This window comes from Leptosomus discolor, chromosome 3 (genome assembly GCF_034619465.1).
Source record: "Leptosomus discolor isolate bLepDis1 chromosome 3, bLepDis1.hap2, whole genome shotgun sequence".
NCBI lineage: Eukaryota > Metazoa > Chordata > Aves > Leptosomiformes > Leptosomidae > Leptosomus > Leptosomus discolor.
In genome coordinates, this window is record NC_141393.1 from 39,342,955 (window position 1) to 39,369,472 (window position 26,518).

Sequence of the window (26,518 nt, forward strand, 5' to 3'; positions counted from 1 at the left end):
TTTCATCAGCACAATATTACATTCACATTCAAAACAGTAATTCTCCAAATTCTTCAAATTCCCTTTTACCCTGAAGTGTTTAACACGATCCGTATCAGCAATCTGATGGAAGACCTTCCTACTCCACTACAGCTAAAACAAGTGGGCTCCATACTCAGGTAATGAGAATCCCCAACAGAGATGGGCATCCCAGCTCTCCTTTCCAACACTGAGTGTTTGCTGCTGGAAGTCCACAGACAGAGGCCTCACCCTGGGGTTCCTAATGGCAGCAACAGTACCTCATAGCCAGGAGTTAAACCTACCCACAAGCAAATCTAGAACCCTACAGAAAATAAAAAAGAAAGTAACACTTCCCAGATCTCTTCTGCATGCAAGTGCTACATAAGGCCAAAATCCAGTCCAGCACTTGCACGTCATATAGGCATATAAATTCTCATTCCCACTCACTTGCCAAAACCAGTTGTGCCCGTCCTATGAGCCAACAGCAGCAGCAAAGTGCAGGGTAGGGGCTGTTTGCACCTAAGGAATCTCTACTCCATGCCAGCTTTGGTGGCATGTGTTCAAAACACCTCATGGTGCCCATGACAGAAACTGACTGTGTGCCATTAACATTAGTTTGCTATTGCAACAAACAAACAAAAAATTTTTTAAAAAAATCTATATTTATCTCTAAGCTTCTGAGAAGGGAATCTCTTCTCTAGCATGGATGGGGGAAACCCTTTCACAATGTGAGCAGAGATTTTTTTCCTGGAGATGTTCCAGGGGCCATGCCTGGCTGGCAGTGTGCCTAACCAGCTTAGCTTAGAAAAATACTGGGAAATACAGATTCCTGCAGCTAGTGACTTGTCCTTTTCCCCTGCAGTGCTTTGTCGTGTCTTGGATAAAACCTTGCAAATACAGTGCCAATTTAATACAATGTCTCATCTCTCTGCCTTATCTTTTCCTACAAGAAAAAGGGTATGGGTGCATTTTTGCCATAATCATACAGTCACTCTCTCCTGTTTCAGCACGATTACTGAAGAATAGTGCTGCAGCGATGTCTCCAGATTAGCATTTAAGGGATAAAATAGAAAGCAAGTAACCTGAATATAGCAATAATAAAATGCTGTCGTGTCATGAAGACTCAAATACACCTTCTCCCCAAACCCCAGTTTCTGCTGGTCTGAAAAAGACAAAACCAGAGTAGATCAAGGAACATTTCCTTGAGAAGGGAACAGTTTCAAGAAGGGGTAGCTGTATAATCTAGCCCAATGCCAAGTTGGGTTGTTAGAATAATTATCTTCTACAAAGCACAAAACTGATATAAAAGCAGCAATCAGGGAAGTTCAGATAGAAACTTGTTTATAACCCATGACCCAAGGGCTTCTACGTTGAGTGATTTTAGCACTGTTTAAAATGATCCAAGACGCTAATCACTAATAGTTTTAGAAATGAGTAATCATTTCTGATTGTTGGCATTTAGCTATTGGATGCTGATTAACTGCTTTAAGGATAGTTTTGTCCCCCATATGAAAATGCAGCAGAATGATTAACATGTGCAGCATGCTATGACGGCTGAGAAAAAAAAAAAAAAAAAAAAAAAAAAAGCTGTGGAAGTATCTTAATGACTCTGATGTAATGTCCTCTGCTTTGGTTTGTCTGGGGGCTACAGGGAAAATTTTTAGGTTGTTTGGTTTTTTTTCCTCTCAAGGATTCCCACTGTCTTTATTTAATGAGCAGCACTGGACATGCAGCTCTGTGGTACCATTTAATAGCCATCTCTTGCTGAAAGGCAGAGATGACCATTAGCAGCAGTGCCTGGCAAAAAATCATCAGTGTTTAGTACTAAGAAGATACTGTTTTAAGTGAAAAACATTTCAGATTAAAACATGGGTCCTTCAAAGGGACAGGCAGCCTCTGTGCTTGCTTCTCCCAGGAGTCAAACACACCCTTGCACAGAGAGATGCACAAACATGCCAGCGCAGCTTCTTTGGAAAACACTAAGTTAGTCTTTCTTTCTTCTCCTTGTCCCCACCTCCTAAACAGCACAGCACATATAAGACCAGTGTCGGACTAGTATTTGGGCTGCCCGAAATAATTCCCCTCTGCTGGCCAGAGTAATAATTTTGCACTTGTGCTAGAGCAAATCTGTGCTAGTCTACCATGTGTTCATACATCTAGAAACAGACCTGAAATGACCCTAGTGATTCAGCCAACTGGTTTCTTCATGGACATGCATCTTATGGTATCTCCATATCTGAAATGTACGCAGTGAGATCAGGGATTGAAGGGGAAGAGGGAAGACAAGGAAATACTTCAGTAAGGTCAAGGAGGAAAAATTGCCTTATGTAGCAGGTTTCACTGGGAATATTCCTTCACCTTCCTCCCCCCAATTTGTATTAATTTCTATAAAAATCCATTCGATACTGCAACTATATCTTGGCTCCTATTTATTTTAGTGAAAAGAGAAATGGTTGTATATTTGTACCATGGCATGCAAATAGTATTGTCTGCCAGATCCCTCAGACACCTGCCAAAAAAGTCCTGCATGCAGAGTAGACATCTATTCTGAACTGAGTCCAGGCTAATGTAGGAGAAAGAGGTTAGCATGGTAAATGTCTCATCTGTCTCACAACAACATTTAATATCAGAGATATCTGCTCTCACATTAAACTGTCTCCCTAGTTCAGCCCTTTTAAGAACCTTCTAGAGGCCCAGATATCCATTGTAGGAAAACCAGACCTTATTCAGCCCTAGCTGACAACAGCCCACAACCTCTCTCAAAAACAGATTCTAACTCGTTTCTAGGAGTGAAGAAGCAGATTCCAAGCACACACCCATTTTGATTAATACCAAAAATAAGAGCTCATGCTCTTAACAGGACACTATACGCATAAGTCATATTCCATATTCACCCAAAAATGCTTCCCAGAGAACTAGAGACCTAAAAAAAAAATCACCACAGTTTCCCCAGAGTGATCCATAGAGCAGGAGAACAAGAACAGAACTCTGTGCAATTGGGGTCAGCTTAGATATGGACACAACTCTGACAAGAGATGAAGGGTATTGTACAACAGATGTGGATCTCAGTTCTCCCAAGTCTCTTTTCTTTAAGTTCACTCATACAAGCTAGGGACTACAAATGGTCATAAAACTACAGATTAAGCTAATTATCCTGTAGACCAAGAGAAAAGAAAGATTTCTATTCCTCAATAATAGGGAAGTATCTGGACACCCCAGCAATGAAAGTCATGCAAGTGATGAATGGATAGGTCTGAGACCATTCAGTTCCCACTCCATATATCTGCCTTCTCCCAAGTTAAACAGATGCACGCAAGAGGTAAACAGATTCATCAAACAAATAACAGCAATAGCCCAGCCTGACATATTTCATCTTATGCGAAACTTTCTTTTGCTCTATGAAGTACGTGTTTGGTAGCATTTATATAATTCATTTTACTGTGCTTCCCTTTAACACCTCAAAAATCTTGCTCAGCCTCTCTTACTGGAAGACCAAAAAGGGATAAAAAAAATATATATATATATATATTTGTCAGTATAAAACTTCATAGAGTGAACAAGATTTTTTTTAACTAGGCATTATGACCAAAGGAACATTTGAATCAGTGGAAGATCTCATCTTGGAAGGGGTTAGGGTTGCCAGATGGAGTTAATAAACCAATCGCTGCTTGCATGCATCCTATCAGATCTAGATGAGAAGTAGTGTGTAATCTCTTTGGAGACAGAACTCTCTCTTGTTCCCATTTATACAGTACCTTCATGAAATATGGTGGAATCCTAGTTCATGGCTGGGGCTCATGGTTGGTTTCACAAATAATTCCTTAACAGCAGGACAAGGCAAACACCAGCATGCTGTAAGCAGGATAGCGTTACCTCATTCCACAGGACAATGTAGATAAAACTTGCACAAGTAAATAGGATATATTTGCTCATGCATCACATGTGCAAACATAAATAAAGTCTGTACATATACAATGAAGTCTTAGATCTTAGAGAACAACAGTGTTTAAACTCTCTGGTTTACATGGAGTGTCCTGCTGGCACTAAGCAAACACGCCCAAGAGTGTGTACAAAGCCAGCCATGGGTAGCCTGACAGTCAGCCTCCTTTCACATACGCCATTTTAGTAATCAAGCTTAGAAACAGGCCCAGTATTGCACCAAAGGTGCAGCACTATAGATTTGTCCTTGGCAAGTCTCCTCATGGGAACAATTTTCTCCTAACCATCCTCTTCCAGAACACGGTCACTCGCACGGAAGTGCCGCTGAATCTCTAGAAACGCTTATGCTTTCTGTGGCAATAGTTAGCCTGCTCAGGGGACAGCCTCCTTCAGCAAGTAAATTACAGAATATGCAATTTTTTTTACTCTTTCCCATCTTACAATATCCTCTAAGGTGCATTTGTACATTGTGAACAATGAGAGTGAATACAACATACTTGGTTTGCTGCCCTTAACTTCCAGGTAACCAAACATAAAATCAGTGCTGGATAGATAAATACTAGCCACCAATGCATCTTTTTCCTCTCTTTGTAAAAAAAGACCACACACTGTGACATGAGCTTCATGTCTATTTTGTGTAATCACGTACCCATGTTTTCTACCTCAGTTGAACACTAATACCATTGGGGTTTGTGCACCTGTGCTTGCAAATATCTTCTTTGCTTTCCCTTCCAACTCAGCCCTAGCAAGGCACAGGCTCTTTTTCATCTGTTTGATCAGATGGCAACACACAACGGATGTGAGCAAGACTAGCCTGATGCTGAATCGCTCTGTTGGTGCCAGTTCTAAAGAAAAACACTCTCTCTGAGACAAATAATACCAACTAGGTTCAGCAGAAAGATGGGATGGAGAATAACATGCTTCACGTCACAAGTGAGCCTTTGGAAGAGGGTTGAAGTAAACAGGAATCAGTCTTGAGTTTTAAAGCCTTAAGAACACCCCAGCTTTTGGAAGCACCCAGATGCTCCACTTCTCTGGAGTATGGAACTGCTTGGCATTGTAGACTCAAACCTTAGTTCAAGCACAACCACATAAAATATTTAGACAACATGAATCCACAGGTTAGGGGCAGGAAAAACCCAAGGTGTCCAGCAGAGCACTGCAGAGAGCTCTCTTACTGATCATTTGTCTTCCAAATTGTGTCAGGACCCTGCGCTTTCAAAAGCAGATGAAAACATTGCTGCTTTTAGCTTCTAGATAGACCTAAAAAAGATGATAGTCTCTCCAGTAACATTTAGCTATTTCTTCAATCCTTCTTCCAACATGTCAGAAAAGTCTGTAGGGCCAAGTATAGCAAAGCTATAAAAGGAGAACTCAGACCTGTTGCTTTCTTGTTTCCACCAAAAGAAAACTGGTAAGATTCCCATGCCTGAACCTCCCACTTTTATTTCTGTAGAAGGAGTAGGAAGAGTGAGGAAATCAGAAGAGGCTCTGTTTAACATTGATGTGGATGAATCTATGATATAGACAGACAGAACTGGCCCTGGAGGATCCCAGGGGCAGAACAACACTTACCCCAGAGTAATAGAGGAACCACAGGGACAGAATAGCTGAATTACTCATGATTGTGGGCAGCTTCTCATGTAAAATGTCTCTGGAACCTGAGCACCAGAAGATAGGAACTGTAATGCTAATCTTCAGAGATTCCACTTGAAAGCCAGGGAATTGCAAGTCTGCAAGCCTGGCATCAGGACTGGATTAATTAGTAGAAGCGGTAACAAAAGATATCATTAACAGACGATAAATATGATCTTTTAGGTAAGGGACAACATGACTTCTGTGAGGGGAGGTCCTGTGACATCCACCTCTTGGTATTCTTTGAAGAAATCAGTGATCTCATTGACATAGTTAATTATTTCAAAAATTATTTTGATTACATTCTTCAGAAAATGGCTTTAAGGACGTAACTATTCATGAGACAGAGATATGGTAGGTTTCTGCATGTGGCATAAAAACCAGATAGGAATTGACTATTCTGTCAGATATAAAACCTATCAAAACAAAGCCATTTAAAAAAAAAAATACTTGGCTTTTCAGCACTAGACTTGAAAACTCCCTGGCAAGGGATATCGGTACAAAAGTTTACATTTTGTTCAGGAGAACTGAATGGAAGAAAGAGCCATCGAGGATTAGTAAAGAGACAGAGGTCAAGCTCAGAGAAGCCCCAGAGCTGAAAATATTTGGAAGCTGTGAAAGTGTTAGAAGGAAATGTCATATATGCTCTTGCTGCTCCATCTCCCATAGAGGCCACAAGCAGGCACCAAGGGAAGAACGATAACATTGGACTAGATGGACCCTTGGTCTGAGGCACTTTGGCCATTCTTATGTTCATGTATTCTTCTGTGTGAAGAATGAAAACATTGAAAGGAAGCCTTGGAAATGAGTTTTCCCATCATAACACAGCAATTTAAAAAAAAAAAAAAAAAAAAAGTAACAAGTTTTATTTCCTAGAAGAAACAAAGAGGGAAGCTATTTCAAAAACTCATCTGAAAGACTCTGGGCAAGCCTTATGAACCACTGGAAGAGAATCTGCCTCACACTTTGATAGTCAGGATACAGTTTAAGCAAAGGTTTTGAGATTATATTGTAATTGCCCAATGAGCTCTTGCGTGCAAAAGGGATTCTCTTTCATTTATCCACATCCAGCAGGGCAGAAATCCAAAGCTTTCTGCCTGCTGTGGATTTGCTCTTCCAATTCATTAGGATTAATTTCTTCACCACCCACACAATTCTCTGAATCTCTTCCTCCCCTCCTGCCCCATTGCCACCTGTCAAAGTTATAAAGATGATTGGTGCTTCTTAAAAGCAGCACAGAACATCTTTATCCATCTATTTACTGACAGATGCTTTTCCCCCCTCCTTTGCTAGACTAGTTTTTTCCAAAAACCTGCAGTCTGTCAAGCTGTCCCCAGAGCACATATGCTCATGCACTGTTTAACCACATCACCTCCTTTAACTCTAGTGTGTAATATGAATATGTTCCTTTCCCCCCAAAATCCCAGGTAGCATTTTGTTTTGACAAGTCCCAAGTAAAACACAAGAAGACTTTCAAATCTATTGGCCATTAAATTATACAATAACCTATGTAAACTGGCCAGCATAAAGACTTCAGGCTGGTCCAGAGTAATCTTTTTTTTTTATTTCTAAAGCAGAGGCTATATTTTGGTAGATAAACATGCATGCAATCCTGTTGTTGAGTCATTCAGCAGAACTAAGACCGACTGTTTCTCCTTACCTCTTTCTATCTCAGTCCAAAGCCTGTACAGAGCCATGGGAAACAAGGGGGGCATTAATCTTACATGCCACATCTCACCTACCCCTGTTTACTAAGTGACATCTTTTTGGAAAGCCTCTTGAATTGTATTACCAGAGCTGCTCTGTAAATTAATTGGTTTGGGAAGAACCATCTCTGATCCTGTTGAAATCACAGTATGACATGAAATCCTAGGAGTTTTCTTTCAAATTGGAAATCAGGATAGCAACAGAAAGCCTGCACTTTCATTTTAAAAAGACTAAATGCTGGGAGAGTGCTTCTGACCCACAGTTCCCTCCAGTGCTGGAAGCTATTTGAAGTCCATCAAAGGGGAGCACAGGTAAACTGGGAAGCCTCGATAAAACGCTTTGCTCTGAAACATCTATCACAGTCCTTAAAAAGAAATCAGAGCATTTTCAGCAGCCACAGCTGGAGGAGAGGAAGAACAGTCTCACAACATAACTTCACATCAAAACCCAAGAGACGGCACAGCAACAGGGCACCGAATCATAGAATATCTCAAGTTGGAAGGGACCCATGAGGATCATCAAGCCCAACTCCCTGCTCCTCTACCTAAAACTAAACCATAATGACTAAGAGCATCATCCAGATGCTCCTTGAACTCTGACAGGCTTGATGCTGTGACCACTTCCCTGGGGAGCCTGTTCCAGTGATGAACTTTTTCCTAATATTCAATCTGAACTTCCCCTGACACAGCTTCATTCACAGAATCACAGAGTGTTAGGGGTTGGAAGGGACCTTGAAAGATCATCTAGTCCAACCCTCCTGCCAGAGCAGGACCTCATGTCCTAGAATCAGACAAGTTAGACTCTCTGCATGCCAGTGCCTCAGCTGCAGAGTGGGAATAACAGCCTTCTTTTCCAGAGAAATACTTCGAAGTAGACTAAAGACTGAAAGGATCACATGCTGGAGTGGAGAAGGCTAAGCAGATCTCTTGGGTACCCTCCTGTTCCAGCACCTGCAATGGCAGCACAACATGGAGATATATTTGCTTTAAACTGGCAAGTACCATCAGTAGGATCCAGAGCACCGAACTGCTCAGTGGGAGCTAACATACCTTGGCAAGAAGCACGGCACAGCCCCCTTGTGCTGCGCTGTTTTCTTACCCGCTGTTTCTGCGTTCTCAATCCCTTGAACAATATCCACCGTGCTGCAACATGCATGTCTGCAATTTGCATACCGTCATCTCAAGTTGCTTGGGCTTTCCCGACAGAACTAAATGAATAGCAAATTGAGCGCTGTCTTTCCCTCCCCTTACTTCACTTCCCCCTTGCTTTTGTACGTGCTGAAGTAAAAAGCTTCCTCTGAATCAGATTTCAGCTGTCACAAAGCCAGCAGTTTTCTCCTAGGAAGTCTGGGTGCTAATGACAGAAATAGCAGCTGCCTCTAAATACTTCATCTACTGTATGCGGTCAAAGGGCAGTAAAAGCCAAGGCCAGGAGCAGGTGTGGGGTCTGACTGCTTACAGAACTTCCTCACCCTCCCCAGGCAGGCTCTGGTGGGGTAGGGAGAGGGACCACCACCTCCTGGTTGGCTAGAAGGCCAAGGACAGCCACCAAGGCAGCAGGAGGGAGGCTGGAACAGGGCATGTGTCACTTGGGCACATGCTCACCTGGGCAGAGGTCAGGCAAGTGCTGCCAGGAGGAATGCAGGGCTACTGCCCCTCAGCCCACCACCCAGAAACCCTGCTGCTGCCTCCCATTCCTATGCAAGTCACATCAACCCAGGCAGTTGCATCTCAGATGACAAAAAGCATTTAGGGTTTTAACCTCCCAAGCATGCCACAAGCATCTCCTCCCATCCCAACAAGAGCACTCTTTCCCTTCTTACAGGTGAGAAAGCCCAAGACAGAGAGATTAAAGTGACTTGCTAGAAGTGCACTTGAGGTGGGAACTGGGACTAGAGCTTTGGTATTTCTCTCTCTCAACATCCAGTGCTTTACTTGAAATGAAGGTTTCGTTGTTCTCGGCTAGGGTCCAAGGACATGTTTTGTTGGCAGCATTACACAATCTGTTTAGAGCTTTTTGATTCCCACATGTTCAAAGCACTTGTACTTTTCACAAAACACTGTGGTGTCATCGAACACGATGTTAGGTTTGAATTGAAAGGAGGAAAAAACCATCTCCATCTATTATTACATGGAAATAAGATTTGGCCTCCTACAATCATGCTAACTTAGTAGAGAAAGAAATAAGAGTGAGTTCGACCCTAGCTGTGCTAATTAGTGACAATCTATCATCAATTTAATGAGACAAAAAAGCATCCTGTCAGATCCACCATCATTTCTTCCGCTCTGCATGAAGGCATCCTGGGGCAGAAGGAAGGGTGGAGGAGAACACAGAAGTACCCGAGGACCGAATCACATCATAGACACACTAAAGAGCACAGTTTAAGTCATGTGTATGATCCTGTTTTAATGGGTTCACTTACCTGCATCACCCAAGACTTCCCACAGCAGGATTTTAAATGGTGTCAGGAAAGCATAATATTGCCTTCAGTTGTCAGCTTCAGCAACTTATTAGAAACATGCTCTTACTGTAGAGAGCCTTTGGAATGCTCCAGAAAACCTATGCACAGGGCATAGAGGCTAGTAGTGTTTAGTGAGAGCTACCACTGTGACAAGTGCCAGCTGCAGGCTTCACGAGATAGTGCCACATTGCTAAGAGAGACTTCAGGACCTATCTTTTTATTCGGATGATCCTGAGAGCATGACATGATTTAAAAATGCTGCTTCTGCAGATAGGCAGAAGGAAACAAATTTATTCCTTGTAAAAACTGCCCTACAGATGAGTGGAAAGTAGCCAGGATTTCTGTTTGTTTTCAGATGTGCTTCAATGTATTTTATCAAAACTAAACTAGAAATAAAGTGCCGGTGCCATTCCATTTCCACTAGGATAGTCCCAGCTAGGAGCTGGGGGTCAGGATCTCCTGTCTGAATACTCCCAAAAGTAAGAAGTGCCTTGATACAGGCTGAGTGATTTTCTTCTTTTAGACCTACTGTCTGGTCTGTCTCTGCTCAGTCTCTCTCTTTGAGAGTAGTGCACAAGCTGAATACAGAAAGCAGGCAAGTCCTAGAGCACCATACGAGCTCGTGTGTCTCACTGTTTCTAGAGCAATGGTAACAAGCAGCATCCCAAAGAGAGGCACAAGAGCCAGCCAGCCAACAGTCACAGGAAATTAGTTGTGCCCCCCAGGGTTTAAGAGCCCCCCCCAGGTATCTTTCAAGGGAGCTAAATACTTTGGCGTTTTTCCTAGTAGGTGCTCACAATGGACAATATACCTACACTGCAGTAGCATTACAGTTCTAAACATATCCAATAGTACAGCACCAGCTCTGTTGCAGGATCCATGATACAAGCTTAACTTTCTCTTCTGGTTTCCCAATTTGCATATTTATTGCCCCTGCTAGCACCAGGTTATCTGGTGTGGGGCTCAGGCAAGATAACCATCACTTCTGGGTGTTTAAGTTCTTTGACAGAACAACAACTTTACAAATAATGAGGGGCAGGGAACTAAAACCTTTCCGACTCTACTGATGAAACAGTTCTCCATGCTTCATGGGCAGTTCAGGTGCTTGACATATGGGATAGTGCGATGATTAATAATTAACTGGCTGGAGACACTGAGATCCCAAGGACAGATGCCTCCCATCCGCAAGCTCTGGGAGCTAAGGCTGCACTTTGCAGGAGGGAGGGAGGGGAGCTGGTAGGGTGAGAAGGTGACAAGGTTAGTGTGCCCCTGGAAGTCAGCAGCCTTTTTGAGACACTTTGCCTTTTGTCTCCCAACACAGAAGAAGGTATTATCCTGCACTTCTCCAGGTGGCTGTCACTATCCTAGCCACCAGGGGACCAGAGCAGCAATGATCCCTGCCAATGCCTGGTGACAACTCATCTAAATGAGATGCATCATTAGAAGCTACATTCATGTATTTAATAGGCTTTAACACTAGCTTTAATGAGACACCTCTGAGACCTCAGGAGAGGTAACAGCTGGAAACATGCCTCAAAGTCCTGTGGGTATGAGAAGTAGAATTCAGGAGATTCAAAGGTACTAAGTACAGAATTTTTAAGCACCTGATGCGTTAGAAACTATGAAATTGTTCTTTACACTAACTTTAAAATGTCCATCTGCATAAATTTGTTTGATCCAGCAACAGATTTAACTGTATCAAAATTATCCAAAACAGCAGCTGCAACAGGCGCTGAACTGCGTATCTCAAGTAATTACACATTACAAAGGGAATCCTTGAAGCATTTCAATAACATGCCATATTACAAACAGCATTTAAAAAGCCACAGATGGACGTGAGCCTCCTAGCATAACTTTACTGCAGAGATGGATTTGGAAGATGTCACTTTTATTCCAGCTTCCTTCCTGCTTCCTTGCCTTTCTCTCAGAAGTAGAAGGTTTAAAGAGTGTTGAAAAAGTTCAAGTTCTGGTTTTCCCTGTGGGGTTGAAGACTGTGAAAGAGAGAAGCATAAGACATCCTTCCCTCCCCATCTCCCTTTTCTCTTACCTCCCAATTCAGCTCTGAGATGAAGCGTTCCCTCCCATTAGCTCTGCCTGAATACAGGGGACAGAAGCGTACGCTCAGCAGTCAGGGGGACGTATGACCAATCCAATTATGAGGGTGCTGTGACGAATGCCTTTCCATCCTCCCTTGCCCTCCAAGGGGTGTCCTTGCCTGCTTGCCTGGCTTTGCCAAAGCCTCTGACTACCATGATGCAGAGCATCTCCTGCCAGCAGCACTCTGCCCAAGGGAGGAGATAGAATTTGACCTGGACAATAAAAGCAACCGAAATTTCATGGATCCACATGGTTTGCATTCGCTTATCCTTCCAGAGGCTTTTACTCAGCGGAATTCACAGCTCTTTTGCTTATATGATAAGACCCATCATCGGGAAAAAAAAATTTGTAGTACATCCTTTCTTCTGGTCCCAAGAACACCTGAGCTTGAAATGGACCCATTTAGTTTGCCCTTGTTTCTTCTTGGCTTACACTGAAATTAATCTGTTCTGTTTCAGTTCAGTACAAGCCATTCCACAATGCATTGGCCCCCAATATTCTCACAGTAGCAAGTACACAAGCCACAGTGCTCCAGCAGCAGAAAATAGTAGCGGTCTATTCCACATCCCAAAGAACTGCCAAAGAGAAGATAGCCAGCTGTCTTGGATAACAAGCAGCCATAAAAATTAGAGTGAACAAGGGCACAGCAAATGGCACTGCAATCAAGAACAATGAATGCTAGAACTGGAGACAGATGGTGGGTGGATTTCAGCTCGGGACATGCATTTTTAGCTCTGGCCTCCACAGATTTGGAAGCCTCCAGCACTGCCTTCCCACCTTTCCACAATGCCTCCCTCACAGGGGTACTCTAAAGATGTACTAGCTCATATATTCTTAGCGCTGGGACAGACTCAGAAAAAAGGCTGCACAAGTAATTGACTCTCCAGGTTAGGTAGCTGGTTAAGGAGGAAAGGGTAGAACAGATCCTCTCAGGGCAAGAAAGCCTGACATCTGTTTAAAAATGCCCTGAACAGAAACAAAGCAATAGGAGGAGGGAAAAGCAAGGTGAGCCTCTACTCACCAGGAGGAGCAAGTGCTTTCTGCTTGTACCTGATAAGCAGGAGTCCAGACATTTGCCCAGGAAGATATAGACCAACTTTCTAACCACCTCAGCCTGCCAGAGGAGATTCGGCTGTCCACCTGCCTCAGAGGGAAGCAGCCTGCTCACCCTCTCATAGTGTATTTGGAGTCAGGCATTCTCAGTCCTTCGTGGTGAAACAGGGTTGGGGTTTTTTCATATAAAGTAAAGAAAAGATTCCTTTCACATAAAATACATGTTCAGTGGGCCAGAGAACAAGTGTGAGTAACACTATATCGTGGCTCCAGCCTGGACACCCTCCTGGAATGGCTAGGATCCACTGGAAACATCCACTCTTCTGCTAAATAAGTATTTCAAACAAAACCTAAATATTTTGACACAAGAAACTGAGAACAACCAAACCCAGAGTTCCCTGCTGTCTGCTTCTATGGCAGACCTGTGTGAAGGGGCAGTTGTGTTCAAGTCCCTCTGGGATTTTCACCAGGTCTCTGTTACTCCAGATGCATCAGCACACTAGTAGTAGAAGTCAAATGCAGAACTACCACCGATTCTCCCCCAGCACGTAAGTAGCGCTCATGTCAGAATCTCTGGGCGTGTCATGCCATCTCAAATGCCTTAAAATATTCAAGACATCTGTACAAAGTTGATAGTTATGTAACAGGATCCACGAGGGAAGAGACCTGGACCTTTCCTGAGAAGAAGCCAGATGTCAGATGGATATTCTAAAGTGGCCCTTGATGTCTGTGCTTAGGCAGCTGAATGGAGCCTTTCATTTTCTAGATAAGTGTTTTGATAAGAAAGCACCTCAGTCCTGCCTGGAAATACCTACAACCTAGGCCTCTTCTTCTGCAACTAGAAGCAGCCTGCTGAGGCTCTTGCCCCAAGTACTGCCCAAGAGTGCAGGTTAATGACAGAGGTAATGACCTATCAGACTAGTCCCATGCTTAACTTCTTGGTCCTCTCTTTCTGTCACTTCTTACATTCACCAAGCTAATCCAGAGCTGGGAGGAGTGACAAATACAGGGCAATCATAAAATCATCTGCTCTAAGTAGTCCCAAACAGAGCAAGACACAGAGATGAGCCAAGAACCAATGTCTAGAAGAACAGCATGTACCTAGGAAAAGCTAACCTATGGCAAAGCCTATAATTCACTCTAGAAGGCAACACTGGGCTCCTCATGCAATCTAAACCCTGAGGCAGCAATCAGCATCTAGGAAGCTTTTTTTCTTGCATCAGTATCCAGTATAAATCAATCACTAGCAGAAGATACCGAAGAGAACAACAAAGTGGTTGATAGTTTCTAGTGGGTTTAAGCAAGACTGCATGGAAAGCGCAGTAAGAGATCCATGGTTGAAGGTTCAGCAAACCATGTTATCAACAGAGCTTGCACTGTGCCACATCCTTGATCTCCCAGAGATGTGGTTGTATCAGCAGTCACGTGGCATTTGACCCATGTGTTGACCCACATGATGAAGGCACTTACTAAACAGGCTGAAATGCTTTCAGCATTTCCAGTATCTGACACTTGCTTCTGCAAATAAGCATTCCTACCTATCAGAGATCATCTGTAACCCACAGCATTTCTTCTTCCCTTATCATTGCTTTTCCAGACACCTTAAGATTCATTGCTGAAAAACTAAGTTACCAATTAAAACAATTTTCCACTCTTAGGACATAGCCTTATATTTTGCCCTGAGATGAGAAGTCTCACAGATTTACATGCTGATTAGGCAAAGCTCTGAAAGATGGTATCTACTTTCACTCCTCTAGATCTTTCATACTCAAGAACATCCAGTGTTTATGTAAAATGGTATCAAACATTTTTTCTTTCCTAACAGTTTGAGACCATTTGCTACAGAAAAAAATCATCAGACTTGTGAATTCTGCTTCTTTTCTTCCTCAGTAGAAATATAGATTTTATGTATTGATTGATCCCTGCCTCCCTGCCCAGCTTCAGCTACGTCATCCTGGAATAATGACAGGAACAAGAGAGACTGAAACAAACAGAGAATTAGAATAAGGGCAACCCAGGTCACTAACATAGCTTTCAGCCCTAGGACTGCCATTTAAATTCAGTTCATTGCACTAATGCACAGCTACATACCTGCCCATCACCACACTTGGAAATGGATCCAACAGCTGTTCCAACTGGGTAGCTCTGTTTCTATCACTAGTGGTCAGCTCTCCCCAGCAGAAGCTCCCACCGCACGCATAGCTGTTCCCTGTGGGCTGCCTCAGTAGGAAGCTGGATGACCAGCTGAGCCATGACACTAGAGCAGCTCAACCTATAAACCAGGGATGAGGTATAAAAGGCAGAAGGGTCTGCTTCGCTACTACCAGCATGAATTTATTTGGTAGGAGAGTGACAGTCTCCAGTACTGTCAACACATCAGTTTTCATCAATACTAAGAGGATTTTATTTGTTTGTTTTAAAGAACAGCCAAATGACATTAGGAACCTTGACAGCCTAATGAGCCAGAGGCTAAATCTTGCTGACAGAAGTGTCGTGTTCTAAAAGGAGTCTGCCTTGCTGTTTAGGGAAACCCCAAAAATCACCAGAGAATATTCACTGGAAACCAGCTTCCATATGGTTTTAAGAGGAAACAATCATTTCTCTCACAGTCTCTCAGAGACAGGCCAGGGGATTGTGACTTTGCCTACAGATGAGGTTAAAGGACAACTTCCAGTAGCAGCAAATTTTTTTCTGTGTCTCTAGGTTAGAACTGACCTTACCTTGAGCCCCTGGGCTTATACCTGAAATCCTGCCCATAGGACTTCTGACTCTGCAAGAGTTCAGGCTGCCTTGAAATTGTTTCTTTAGAGACACTAAGTCAGGTTGTCATCTGCATGAACCGTGTCAAGAGGACCTGTCAGGACCTGTGAAGCTTTGCTCCAGAAGCAGAGTTCACACGTTTTTTACACTGTGTTAGCTTTCCTAGGTTCTGCTCACTCGTAAGGGTTTCTTATATTTGCTGATGTAAAAGGAGAGTGTGTTGTGGAGCAGTTTTCCTTGCACATGCAGGACTAGCAGAAGTAAGAACTCCCGCATTGCCCTGGATGAGTCAGTTCAAGTCAGTCCACTGGGCAACAGAGCACTGGTTCAATGAGCTTGCTGATGGGATGAATGCCATAGCTGGAGATAGCAATGCTCTGTGTACAGTCAAGAGACAGCTCTTAAAACACCTCATGCATAAGCATTGAGTAGTCAGCTAAAGAACTGCAGTGCTGGAGAAGATCAGCAGTAACATGGACAGGTAGCCAGCTTGTCACCCTGACAACATCAAAACAGACCATTCCCCTGATGGATAACACATCTCCAGGCTGTTTCTAAGACAACAAAAATCCATTTATTATGCATAAATGGGCACATTTCATCGCTGGACTTATTAACCCAGGCCATGCCACTTACTGTTTAGCTTCTTAATTGGTTTAGATCAGATGCCATGTTTGGATTCCTTCTTTAAGGAACAGACTGAGTTGCAGTGCAGTGTATTAGGTTTTTTATCCTTTCTTCCTCCAATTGATTTCCTCTCTCCAAACATACAAGAGAGAAGGGATGTCTAGTTGCATTTCATCATTTTCTCCCAGGCTTGAACCAGGCACTGACTACAACACAGTGCTCTGCATCACCAAACTGCTTTCCTTTTCCCTGAACTCCCTCCTGAGTTCAAGCAGGGCAAGGCAGCAATCCCACTCAATGACTGGCCTGCCTGAGGTCAGCCTGTTGTCACTCAAATTAAATTCATTCAGTCTAGGAAGAAAAAAGAAGCAGAAACAAAGCCTAGTTTTCCTCACCTGCATACACTGCCAGGCTGCTCAGCCTGCTTCATTTGAAAACTCTAATGTACTGCCATGAGATTTGCCATAATGCCTCTTCCCCACCACTACCCCCCAAAGTCAAGAGCATTTGCACTAGGAAATGCTGCATCCAAGAAAAGCAGTCTGGATAGCCCTCTCATAGATTGGGCTCAGGACTCTGCTGACATCCAGGGAGAGCACCTTTCTATGCCTCCCGTCTCATTTCCAGCAGTGGTCTACCTGGCCTCTAACCCAGAGTCTTCCCAGAGAGTTTTTGAGCCCATAGTAACAAGTATCATAGTATGACATTACTGTTACAGATTTTGCAGTGGGACCATTACTTTACCTGAATAATTATGAACGCCAGACCAATTATGCAGCATAAGCATAGTTTAACAGTCTAAACTCCATCCTACAAAAACAAACAAACAAACAAAAATAAACCCCACACCACAAACTGAAAAACAGCAACACAGAAGGCCAACTAAAAGCTCTAGGAAGGCACAGGAAAAAAGCATCTCACTCTCTCTTTTCCACTCGGTATAACATACCTGATCCCTCACACTACCGCCTATGCCTAGCACTACGTTCAACTACTCTTAGAAGCAAAGACAGTTTAGCACTTATGTAGGACTTGTTATAGCACTGTGGGGAAGCCATTACTAGACACCAGGCAGCTGCTGTCTCACCATTCTGTTCTGTCATCCAGTACGCTGTACTTGATATGGTTTGAAGACAGAAGAATGAATAAGGGTCTGGGTAAATGAAGAGTCAGTGATAAAGTAAAATATTTACTTTGTATATACATATATACACACACATATAATATTGTATAATATATATACACAAGGCTAAAATCTTCCCCTTTTTCTTCAAGAATTTAAGGATTTACCTTTGACCGTACCCCTACAACAAGGCTGTGAAGAAGATAAAACACCCCAAATCTTCCTTAGCCAGGGCTTATTCATGGAAGAGGGAATTCTTAGGAGCTTTGAGAGTGACCATAGAATAAATAAGAATATGATACACATACCAAGCCCTTTCAAGAACCAGGCAAACTCTTGAGTGAGCAATGTGTTTTAGAGAACTGAAATGATTCAGATTTGGCAAATAGTTTTGACGAGAGTTGATTGGCAAATATTTTAAGGAAGAGTCAAAACATTTCATTTAATGTGTTTTTAAAAGTGGTGATTTTGTTTCAGAACAATTTTTATATATATATATATATATTAGGAGTTGCCAAAATTTAATTAAAACCTCCCAAAGGCAATATTTCACATTTTGCTCTCTGTTTGTTAAATACATTCAGTTTAGCAAACATATGAAGGAGGAAAAAGAAAGAAGAGAACCTAGTGACTCTCTATCATTTAATCTTTAAAGACCAGAAGTTGGTCTATTGACTTAGAGCATCTCTAGCTCATTGCAACAAGAAACTCCACAGCTATCAACCTACTTTACAAAAACGTTCCCTTGCTTTCCATGTGGCTTCCTGGAATACCAAATAGAGCCAGGTGATGCTGCACTTCACACATAGCAGCTCACAAACAACTAATGAGTCGTGTTGAGATGGGACCACCACCTGCAATAGGATTTCTCACTCTTCTAAGCAAGCTGAGAGCATCTGAGACCTCTACTGACAGTAATCACAAACATGTTGACATTTTTCTGAGTAACTAGACTTAGTCTTTCCTCCAGAGAGATAATAAAATGTTCTGTGATCTAGTCAGTACTTAATCACTTCACAAAATGAAGTGCTCTGCTTGCAATCCTGTTGCTGCTTCTAAAATAGCCTCAAAGGCTCTTTATGTAACGAAGCTAGAGGTACAAAGCACCTCTATTCTTTCAGTCTCAAATCATTTAATTATAGTGGCCAAGAGTCTCACTCTCTCTTTTCCACTCGGTATAACAAGCCAAAACGGGATGCTAGGATGGTAAGTCTGCACCGGTTTTCAATGGTGCACACAGGTCATCATCTCCAAATCACATGTGAGCAATGGATGTTAAAGCAGAACGCTGAAAACAACAGAGCCCAAAAGTGCAAAGGAAAAGTAACTCCTACCTCCATAATACTATTTTGTATCAGAGAAGTTAGCTTAAAACACTAAAGTTTTATGCATTTATTCTGTGGCCATACAGACCCTCTAGCTTTATGCCTTTCCTCACAGATAGCTGGTGTACCCTCTTCATGCAGGGACTCACAATCCTTTTCTCAGAGCACATGAACAAAACTCCAACTTCTGCCCTGTCCCAGGGTCTGCTGCAAAGTCCCACATACAGGTTCCCACACCAAAACTGTTTGTCCAAAAATTCTACCTCCCTCCTGGGATCCACAGAAAAGCCAGACTGCTTCCTGCAACTTCTCCTTCCTGACTCAGCACCCTCCTACCAGCCTTTAGCCCCTGAGCCCAGCTCTATGTAGAAGCAACTATAAGATGTCAGACATTTGTGGAGCCAGATGGAAATAATCCCATCAGAGCTCTTCTCACCTAAACCACTCACAGGCTGTGATCATCGTCTGATCGACCTCTGCTGGGAGACCGCAAGCCATTTGGCTATACAGAGTATGGTTGATGTTTCTTGGTGGTACAACTGAAACTACTTCTCCTCTCCCATGGAGGAAGATAAACTCATTACAACCATATGGTTGGTTACACCGCTTTCTTCGTCCTCTTTGTCCCCAGAATGCTGCCCTCTGTGCAGATGCAGCTTCCCAGGATGCTCTGTTCCACCCCACCAGAATTAAAATCAGAAGTGAGATTCATGTTCCTGGAACTCTTAGAAACTACATGCAGTAGACTATAAGCTTTTACATCCTCAGCCCAAAATGTCACCCCTACTTCAACACAGGCTGCTTGCTGTAATGTCACACACACAAAACAGGGCCTTCATCGCTGCTGTGGGGACAGCAATGCTCTTGTGTTTGGTTTTCTGTTAGGGCCACTTGGATGATTCACACAGTGGTGACAAGAGAAATCAAATCAATGACACCACCACCCACTGATCAGTGAAGCAGGAGAGACCCCAGTCCGTCACCTGCAGGGCTGTCCTTTGCCATCAGCCGTTGGCCTTCAGCCATTTAGCTGGCAAATTATATAAATTATATAAAGAACTGAAAGAATATGGGAGAGCCATTATAAATAATCACATTTTGGCTACCTCTCTGAAGTTGGAAGCCAGAGGGAAAATCTCAGAGCTAGTGCATCTACAGTGACCTGAATTTTATTTCCCTCTCATTCCCTCCAGAGAGGATGACAAGTAATGGCAGTGGAATCAATGAAGTAACAGTGGGACAAGCTGAGAAGAGACTCGCCCCTCTTGTCCAAACAGACCCTACATCATTGCTCCCTGTTTCCCTGCTGACCAGGGTTCTCAGTCGCCTCTGCAGCACATCACAGGGGCTCATTTTCCCCAGCATAAAGAGTAAGCAAAAATACCAGTGGAGCAAAATGACAGTTTTGTATCTTATCAGCTGCAAAGACAGTGGAAATTCAGGACAACTATATCTGTAATAAAAGAGGACAGCAGTGATATGAATATCTTTGCTTTAATTTGATAGCATGAATGTGCTATGCAATAAGCTGAAAATAAGATGAGAGCCCCCAGCTTGAATCTCCGCCAAGCAAATTATTTTTAGTGGGACGCGTTTAGCTTGCTTGTTAAAGATTTAAACCTAGGCAATAATTGCAGTTACTCTTCTGTCTGATTGAAGTAGGCAACATTTATTAATGTACAGTGATTAAGTCAACTATTCCAAAGTAAGCCACAAAGACTTAAAGTGATGAGGATGATGTCCTGGCTGAAGAAAGTCAACCCTGTGATGTAAATAAGATCTGAACCACAACAAACAGCTTATTAAGGTGGAGCGAAGGGAAGAGATCTGCAAGTTACGAAGGGGAATTTGATTTATCCCTCTGAAGGCAAAGTGATAACTGATCAGAGCAAACTCAGTCATAGATTTTATAGACCCAGTTATTCCATGCAGGTCTCTGAATAGCTATTGGCTTAGAGTAAGTCCATGCGAGAGCTGGATTCAGATTGGGAAAGAGGTTCATCCATGATCAACCCCCTGATCCACGTTGTTATTCTGCATTCACACTTAAACCTTGAATCAAGAGTTCAGTATCCTGCATATTCACTCTTTAACATGTCCTGGTTGAGCAGCAAAGTTCTCCTGCCCTGTCTGGTTTTGCAAGTGTACAGATGTGTACGAGCTCTTTAGCCACAGCTAAAACAGGATATAATCACCCTGTGTGCTGGGGGAGAGGGGAGTTGCTTTTGGTGATGATATTCTGAACGCTTGGAATAGCCAGCGATTTTTGCTCAATTCTTTTACGCTGAATAAGTACACAAATAGATCTACCTGCATCAGTAAAACACCTCATTAAATAGAAGCACTTTTTTCCTAAAGAAACCTGGTACATATACAATGGGTAGAAGGATAAATGGTTATAATCTTTGAATACTCAAGACTACACAGAGTGGGTATTTCGTAGCTGCATAAAGCCCATAACTGAACTTCTGCCCTAGGGGTAAGTTTTCCTGCAGCGTAAGTGCTTCCAGATGCCATACGGGGTCATGTTCCTTGTCAGGAAAGCAGAGCTTTACATCCAGTTAATTGTTATCCCCAGCTGCCTTTTTTTTTTTTTTTTTTTTTTTTTTTTCCAATTGAGGCTAGCTTTCCAACAGTCATTCAAGCAAATGTGCTCATTTCCCAGTTCCCCCGCAATTCCCCACCACAGTGTAACGAAGTGCAGATATTGCATGGCTACATTCCAGACTCCGTGGTGTTAAAATCATAGCAGTAATGGAAAAGCATGTAGCCTCAATAATCATAATGTAGGACTTGAACTAGGGGTGACTCAGTGGTAGTCAAACAGATGCTATATGAAAATAGAACGGTTTCTATGTACAGAGTGGTTAACCCATGGAGTTAGTACTCACACATGAAGGTTTTCATGGCTTGCTAAGCAGTAAAAATTACTCAGTCTGAATCAAACTGATGACCTCAATTCAGTTCACTGTGTCTGCATGTCCATCTCAGTGACCATGAACAGTAAGTCCCTTCTCCCATAATTCCTTTGGGCTTCATCTTTGGTGTCAAACACACAAAAAAAAAGGCAAAGACCAAGTCCATACAGTATTTGGATCCCTTCAGCTCAGTAACAAAACATTCACTGATTTGGGACAGCTCACCAGCGGCTGAAAGAGGAAAGTTCAGACCATAAACTGCTACTGAACAAACTAAAAAAAAACTGCAAGGAAGATCATGGATATAATAAAAGGGCAACACAACCCCTTTATTTTCCTCAAAGTATTAATGAGAAACTCTTGTGAGTGCATCTGCAATGCCAGTCCTTTCTTACCAAGCACTAGCTACCAGCTGCTTGGGTTACCAGATCTGTTGGTTGAAGAACAGCTTGAGGGAGTTCACAGTTCAGGCTGTCAAGTACCTGACCATTAAACACTCAAGACCAAAGTCTTGCAAAGGATTTTACACCAACTTGCTCAATTTTACCAAAAACAGCTCTGGAAGAGGCTGCTTCAAGCCATTGTACTTGTGCTTTTCAGACTGTTCTTCAACAGTCCTACCTAAATAGCCCTTACCACTCCCTCTTCCCTCAGAAAACAACCCAGCTCTTTTAGTCAACAAAAGATCACTTAATCTTTGTAATAAGAAGAAATCTTTGTAATAAGAAGAGGTTTGACATTTACAGCAACCCACTCCTAATCTTTTTAGTGTCTATTCTCTGGATTCCCCCAACATGGAAACCCATACTATTCTGTGGTCTTCCTGTTGAAAGTTGTCACTGCCTGATGACAAAAAGCAAATATATGCCATAATCTTAAAGGTCTGGAGCTAGATATTTAGAGCTCAGTCAGCACCTGGGCCTCATAAAGCTGTAATTTCCCCAGCAAAGTTCACTATACTTTTGGAAGATCTGAAAATTATATTTTTATCATTAGTGCATAAACAAAAAATGGAGGGTAAGTACATCATCATCAGAATGTTCCTCATTGAAACATGCTTCTGTCAGAGCAGAAAGCAAACAGGTTGTGCCAAGCCTTTTTTCTCTTTGGGAGCTTGCACCAAGGCTAGAGTTTGGATTTTCTGATTTGTTAACACAGATCATTCTCACAGACATTCCCCCTTGCAAGAGGAGGGCAAGGAAAGCCACTTGCTAAACTGTAAATTTGCAGAAAACATTGCTAAGCAGCATGTCCCTGTGCTCCTCCCTGTGCTGAAACTTCACCAGTTCAGACGATTTGTTACTGCTGTTGTCGCAATTAACCTTCAAAGAAAATTATTAACTACAATCTTATGCATATGGGGGACTGATCCAGATTATTAGCCTAGAAACTATGTCCTTACTGGAATTCTACAGCTTTTTCTTCTCCCTGGATGAAATCCTGACCCCTTCCCCACAGCCTGGCAGTGCTTGCTCCCTCAAAATTAAAAGACAATTATCTCCAGCAAAGAGAGAGGTGTTCACATCTCCTTCCTTAACTGGGACACTGGAAATCAAAAAGTCCTCCCGTCACCCATACTGCTCCTGAAAGACCCTACAGACAATTGGGTACAGTTTTACATGTAATCTGGCCCAGTAAGTTAAACGTTTCAAAGAAAAAAGCTGGGGTCAGCATTATCTCCGACAGCCAGAACAGGACATGCTTGGATGAGGAGTTTGCGGGGGTGGGGATCAGCCTCTCTGGGGATCTGTGCTTGGCTCCATTTCCCACCATGCCTGCCTCCAGGTGCCAACTCCCACCCGGCCCCCCTGCCCCCCACCCCCCAAATCAGTTCTGTTTCACACTCACCATGTCATAAACATTCAGGATCACCGGTTCATTTGCCATTGTTGATTGCAGCAGAGGCTGGATTAAAACCTTTCAGTCCCTGCCAGATGTGTGTGGCTGCCCCCAGGGTACGCTTTTACCCTGAGCCAGACAGGAGATGCCTCATCCTACAGTCCCTGAAGGAAGGAGCGTGGAGGGAGGAGGAAAAGGGGGAATTCTCACGGTTGGCAGGGGGTAAAGTTGGTTGCAGGGAGGCAGGGGGGCTTGGGCTGGGTTTGCTGGTTGTATAGGGTTTATTTTACCCCCTCCACAGCGCGACGGATCTGAGGTTTCTTTCTAACTCTGTAGCGCACCTCGGGGTCCTTAGACTCACACACTACTGTAACCAGGCACCGTCCAAGCTTGTAAATCCCGATCCGCAGAAGACAGACAGACTCCGAGCCCAAAGATAAGCCCTCTTCTGGCACCGCGAGAGAGGCGGGTGGCCACGGCGGGGCGGGGGGATCCCTCGGCGTCCTTCTCGGCAGAGCGGCGCGCTGCTACAGCGGAGGGCTGCCAGCAAGGCGCAATAAACCGGGGCACCACGGCACGGAGCAGGGCCGGGAGCCGGGCGCCGACGTCCCTTCCGCGGGCCGAGCCCGGCGGCACCCCGCGACCCGGCCCGCCGGGAGCCCGGAGCCGTCCGCGGCGGCGGGACTCGGCCTTCCGGGAGCCCGGAGCTGTCCGCGGTGCTCGGCCTCGGCCCGCCGGGAGACGGGAGCCGTCCGCGGTGCTGGGGCTCGGCCCGCCGGGAGCCGTCCGCGGTTCCGGGGCTCGGTCCGTGCTCAGGCGCTCCAGGGAGGTCTCTCCGCCTCTGGCAGGACATGGCGAAGAGGCTGTGCCAGAGGGGCTCCAGCGCGGGGCCGGGCGGTGGGAGGAGGAAGAGGAGGAAGGGGCTGGCTGCCCCCGGGGCAGAGCGGGGATGCTGCAAGCCCCATCCCGCCCGCAGCCGTGCAGGCAGACCTGGCGTCGGCGGTGAAGTTAGCGGGCGGTTCTCCGCGGGAGATAGCGCGGGATTACCCGGAGCCGGGGCTGGAGATGCCGAGCGGGCGGTGCTTCCAGGCACGGTGCGGGGCCGGGGCTGGTCACCCCCAGCCACGCCGCGGTCAGTCCTTATTTCGGGATCGCCTCGTCCCGAGCCGGGCAGCCCCTACTGCCTGGCAGGCGGGCGGACCTGCCCCGTCCTCTGCCGGCTGGATGCATCCCTGCACGGCACACGCGGTGGGAGGGCGGGGAAGGGACGAAGCGACTGGGCAGGGCGAGCAGTTTCACTTTTGGCAGCAGCAGGGTCTGGAGTTTCTTCCATCCTGGGGCTACTTTACATTCGTGTTAGCCCCGGGCGGCTCTGTAATGTCTTGCCAGTAAACGCTCCTCTCTGACCTGGATGCGAGAGTCAATTATAAAATCCACTGCGGTAAATTCATCTGCCTTTTGCTCCTCCTCTCTCTTTAAAGGGAGAGCAGGGTCTGTGATGGTGCTGGGAAAGGCAGAGGGAGAAGGGGGTTCCTGCACCCAGAGCTTTGCAGTGGTGGAGTCAGCACGCTGACCTTAAACATCCAGACACCGCAGACTTTCTGAAGCAGCCCAAAAAATAAAAGAAAAAAAGGCAGGGATGACCTCATCTGAGCTGAAGGCGTATCTGAGGCTCTTTGCCAGCTCACAGCCAACCAGATCTGAATGAAAATTGCAAGGAGCCCGTTACATCAGCAAAGCCCAGCATGCCCCAACCCTTCCCATTAGCTTCAGCCGCATGGGAACCATCCCATCTGAGAGAAGGGCTCACCTCCCTTTGTCAGGAGCAGAAGGACAAGATCTTAGAGCTGCAGCCTTGTAAATGACTTGTTACGCAGCATGCAGGAGGATTTGTGGTGAAGGCAAGCAACAAGACAGGAAAGCGAGTCCACGTCCTGCATAGCTAAGTGCCAGCCCGACAAAGTCAGACATAAAACTTTTCATCCAGCCAGTGCCCAAGGAGCCCCAGTACTGCTTTGCCCTAATGGCGTGTATTTGCATTTTGAAAGGGCCTGGGCATGACGGCATGCAACAGGGCAGGGACTCCAGCACAGTAATTTCATCTGGGCTAGTCATTCCATGGCTGGGCTAGGCAATTCCATGCACATGGCACAGGGCCTGGGCCAGCACTCCGACCATCCTCCCCTGGCCCTTCAACCCACAGACTCCAGCTTCCTTGTTAGGTGCCATTAACCATCTGGGCCTGCAGGAGCAGTTTATGCAGGTGGGAAAAGATGTCGCCTCCTCCTCCCTACCATCTCAGAGTTCAGATACTGCTCAGAGGACAGACTGAGCCCTCATCATCATTTTGAAGATTATGAAGTAATTAAAAGCTCCCCCTGCAAGGGGCTAGGCACCATCATTCATGCCCTTACTTGTAAAATAAACCTCCTACTGAATCCCACAGAGCTCCTGCTAAACTGTCCAAGATACCCTGAGACTGTCACTTCTGGGTACGCGTCCTGCTCTGGTGATGTTTTAAGGAGACTTGAAAGAGAGGGAATAGCTGATATTAGACCAACTGATGTAATCGGAAAAGAAAAGCAGCACACAAGCTCTTCCCACATGTCCACATGCTTACTTGCTAAATTAACTCCAATATCTGCTGTGCTCAGAGTTCACTAAAATAAACTAAGAGATTTAAACCAGATCCACATTCCAGGGACAGACATCTATAAATACGTAGGATTTGGGAAAGGTGACAGGCAGCCACAAGCTTAGACGTTTTGTCCTGTAAACATTTCTAAAATAATCACCGGGGGGGGGGGGGCAGGCAGGGGGAAGCTGTAAATTAAGACCAGAATTCCACTTCTAAATTTTAGAGATAAAGAAGGAAAAAACAAAACCAAAAGCTCACCTTTAAACTCATCTTCTTGCTTTAAGAGATCAAAGCCAGTCTAAACATGCATTTGTTATTTAAAGGACTTTTGCTGTAGGAGAGACAGTAAATGTCACTTGCACATTAAGACCTGGATTCACTCCCCCTAACTTGAAA

General features: G+C 44.4%; 1 protein-coding gene across 1 annotated transcript in view; it reads right to left on the reverse strand.

Annotated features, from left to right (window-relative positions):
• LOC104352587 (deubiquitinase DESI2) overlaps positions 1-23,532 on the reverse strand; it is a 56,591-nt gene extending 33,059 nt beyond the window's left edge. The window contains exon 1 of the mRNA XM_009958965.2: positions 23,494-23,532. Within this exon, the coding sequence (XP_009957267.1) occupies positions 23,494-23,532 (39 nt within the window). The remainder of the gene's footprint in view (positions 1-23,493) is intronic.
• Positions 23,533-26,518: the final 2,986 nt, after the last annotated feature.